The 3,974-nt window shown below is 36.2% G+C and overlaps 1 protein-coding gene across 1 annotated transcript; it reads right to left on the reverse strand.

Moving 5' to 3' along the window:
* Window positions 1-225: 225 nt before the first annotated feature.
* LOC125852271 (toMV resistance protein Tm-2(2)) lies at window positions 226-3,228 on the reverse strand. Its single transcript, XM_049532000.1, has 2 exons — window positions 537-3,228; window positions 226-430 (listed from the first exon to the last, which is right to left on the reverse strand). The coding sequence occupies exon 1, from the start codon at window positions 3,137-3,139 to the stop codon at window positions 557-559; it is 2,583 nt and encodes an 860-aa protein (XP_049387957.1). The 5' UTR covers window positions 3,140-3,228; the 3' UTR covers window positions 226-430; window positions 537-556.
* Window positions 3,229-3,974: the final 746 nt, after the last annotated feature.

Consider the following 3,974-nt stretch of genomic DNA (forward strand, 5'->3'; position numbering starts at 1 on the left):
TAATATGAGTGTTATGCAGAAGCTAATAATTCTTTGGAAAGACTGTAACATAATAACATCATTATTTTAGCAGATCATTGTGTTAATATGTGTGTCCAGAGCAGAGTTTGTAAGAAGAAATGAGCCTCTACAAAAGTAGTACTACATGTCTTGATATACATCACTATACTTTATAATACAAAGATGCCTCTATTGTTTGAAGTCCCAAAAACATATATAGCTATGTCCAATATCTAAGGTCTCTGCATGTTTGAGCTTGACGACGCAAACAGAGCTCTGCCCTCCAATTTGAAATTGCATAAGCATGTCATGTTTCCTATGAAGCAAATATTCCAAACCATTCAAAACTTGCAATAATTTGAAGCCATAAGAGATGAAGTACAACGATGCAAGGGTCGTTTGTTAAACAGAAAAGCTCTTAAATGCATCCCTGCAATTAAGTAGACATGAAATGTTTAGTTCATGAACTAAGCTCACATTAAAAAGATTACCTTATCTGGGATATTATACGTAAATAATTATACTAGTAAACTGACCTATTGAGACATTGAGATGTTCATATACTTGGCTTTTTAAGCCGTCCCGATAAACTAATTGAGGAATCAACTCCTGTAAGTAATAGCTCTTTCAATTTAAGCATACTGACATCATCTGTGCACGTTACTTCAGACAACCCCTTTGGATAATGAATATGCAAAACTTCAAGTTGCGGAAAGCTATAACCATTTGCCTCGCCCGAGAGATCCATCTTTTTTTCATTATACCTGCAGGCAGCCATTTTAAGTTTTCTTAATTTAGGCAATGTCTTAAGCACTGCCAGTAGATAACGGTCTACCATAAAGTAGACAAGAGTAAGCTTGACGAGATTTGGAGGGAATGCTTCAGATTTCAAGGCCATTGTTCTGTCAACACACAAATGCAACTTAACAATATTTGGATAGGATGACAAGTTTATTTGCTCACTCGGGTCACTGGAAAACATGAGCTTCAGAACCTCCAGCACCTTTGGCACAGGGCTAAATGTTGATAATATCTTAACGGTGGAATCAGACACTCCTCGTATACCCAGTTTTCTTAAATTGATCAATCGGTGCAATAATCTCGGTTCAAAAAATTTATCAGGTATCCACATCAAGGTTTGTAGATTATTGGGAAGCAATGAGTACATGTTTGGGTAAAATGGGCTTATAGAAAAGCAATTGTTAGATGCTTGTCCATAATCTGTACAAAGATGTCTCAATTGTTTAGACTTCCAAACACCAGAAGGAAGTTGAATGAATCCATGTCGATCAATATCTATGGTCTCTAGACGTGTGAGCTTGACAATACTATTTGGCAGTTTTCCAAAAATATCCCCCTCCAATCTCAAATAGCGTAAGTAAGTCATGTTCCCAAATTTGCTAGGGATAGTGACATTTTCTTTAAGATATCGAGGCACGACTACAACCAATGTGTGCAATAATTTGAAGTCAAAATGAGCCAGGTGAGAAAATATGGAAGGGTTTTTTGTGAAACAGAAAAGTACACGAAGCTTCTCAAGCTTTGGATTTGAACGGAAGAACTCATCCATGACATTGTCATAGTAGAATGTAATCCTTCGAAGCCTAGCAACATTGCCGGGATCACCAAATGCATCGTGCGCGGTGTGAAAGAAGTTACTTTCCTTAGCCAAGTCCAGACACAAACTATGTAACAAGTCATGTATGCGACAACTTGAAATTCTTCCATTATATGTCCTTTTGGCAAGTTGAATCAAGTTTCTAGAAACCAAATCATTTAGGACATCCTCCGCCAAATCCTCAGCCTCTCGTCTATTACCACTATTTACTACTATCAACTTCTCAGCAATCCACATATTTGTCAAATCAAAAGCACGAATTTCATGGTCCTCAGGGTAAAGGCCGAAGTACAAGAAACATGACCTTGATGCAATAGGCAAATCATTGTAACTCAGAGCCAATACCTTAGCACATCCATCTTGAACTTTATGGCCCATACTCTCAAGTACTCTGTTCCACGCATGTTCTGTTCTTTCTCTTGCCCTTAACATGCCTGCAGTCACCACTATGGCTAGCGGTATACCTCCACATCTCCCAACTATACTTCTACCAATATTTACCAAGTCAGGTGAAGCATTGGCCCAATTAATATTATCATCAAAATTAAAGATTTTCTTGGTAAAGAGTTCAAAGCTTTTTTCCGATTCTAGGGCTTGCAATGCATGGAGGGAGAATTCCCCTCCTATGTATCTGCCTACATTACTATTTCGAGACGTGATAATTATTCTACTGCCAACTTTTGAATCACATTCGGGAAGGACAAGTTTCAGATCATCCCAAATTTCAACATCCCAAATGTCATCTAGGACGATAACATACCTTTTTATTTTCAAGAGTGATCGCAGGTTGTCCTCCAAATTTTCCTTCCTTTTCTTTTCCGTCAGTCCAACTTCCTTGGCTATGCCGAGTAAGATTTCTCCCGCTCTTGGCTGTTGTGAAACGTAGACCAGTCCAGAACACTCAAATTGATCACGAACGAGCCTATAAAGTTTCTTGGCAAGAGTTGTTTTCCCCAGACCGGGCATGCCAACAATGGAAACAACTCCATAATGCAAATCTTGATCAAGTAATTTGGCTTGTAGCATATTGAAGTCATCATCCAAACCGATGACCTCTGTTTCATCAGCATGAAGGAATAATCTTCTCCGGTCCCATAGAACACAATCATCATTATTGTTATCTGTATCTATGATGTTGTAAGTTGTCCTTATACGGTCAATGTCAATAACCCTTCTTTTTATCTTCTCAATCTCCATAGCAAACTCATCTGCTAAAGAAACCGTCTTAAGGAAACAAATGAACTTATTGGATTGTTGAATTTTTGGAAGGAACTCATCTAAGAGATCCTCCACATCACCTGCAAGTTGTTGAATATCTTTTAACAAGTTTTTCACCCTTGAATCTCCTCCAGCTTCCTTGGTCTTAGCGTTGTCTACATATGATCGAATGTGTCTCATTTCTCTCTGGATCCAATCGATGTCCTCTTTCAACCAATATAAATGCGTTCCTTCTTGAATCAGTAGATTTCCAGCTATTTCTATAGATTTATTGATTACTGATGTAAGAAGAATTTCAGCCATTTTTTTTCTCTTTTTCCGTAGCTACAAAAAAAAACACCCGAGTATGAGTAGATCAGCTTAAACTCATTCAACCTATACTATTTGCTTTTGCTTTAGCTTTTTAGTGGTAGTTGGAGTCCACTGCCAAGTCTCCTAATAATAATGTCAAGAGGTAAATGATAAAGAAGAAAGGGAGAGAAAACGTGGGGCAGCTGCACATTAATGAAAACGGAGAAGTATCTTCTTTCTATAACAATCATTTTCTCGGTAACAATATGTTTTTCTTAAAAAAATCATTTTATATTATATTACCTTTATTTCATACTTTCTTCGTTCCTAATTACTTGTCCACATTTCTTTTTTTGTTGTCTCTAATTATTTGTTCATTTTGACAAATCAAGAAAGGATAATTTTTTTTACCTATTATACCCCCAATTAATTACTTTGAAAAAGATAGAACTTCATGACAATCTTAAGTTTTTAATTCATTAACTTCATAATTAATAGGGGTAAAATGGTAAACTTACTATGTCAATTATTATTTTCTTAATAGATGTGTTAGAAAATGGTCTAATATACCCCTCAACTTTGTCATTTGGAGCTGATATGCCCCTCGTTATGAAAGTGGCTCATATATACCCTTACCGTTATACAAACGGCTCACATATACCCCTACCATTACAAAATGAGCTCACGTATACCCTTCATTTAACGGAAGTGAAAAAATTAGTTTTAAATTTCTATTTTTGACTTTTGATTTTTTTTTTAAAAAATCATTTAGGGGCATATATGATTTTTCTAGCAAATTTCAAGGTATGTTATAATTTTTTTCGAACATAAATTATTTTTTGACTTC

This window comes from Solanum stenotomum, unplaced genomic scaffold (genome assembly GCF_019186545.1).
Source record: "Solanum stenotomum isolate F172 unplaced genomic scaffold, ASM1918654v1 scaffold33261, whole genome shotgun sequence".
In the NCBI taxonomy this organism is placed as follows: Eukaryota; Viridiplantae; Streptophyta; class Magnoliopsida; order Solanales; family Solanaceae; genus Solanum; species Solanum stenotomum.

Bases quoted from the DNA above. Each gene is read 5' to 3' on its own strand.
- LOC125852271 (XM_049532000.1), bottom strand. From the start codon at position 3,139: ATGGCTGAAATTCTTCTTACATCAGTAATCAATAAATCTATAGAAATA.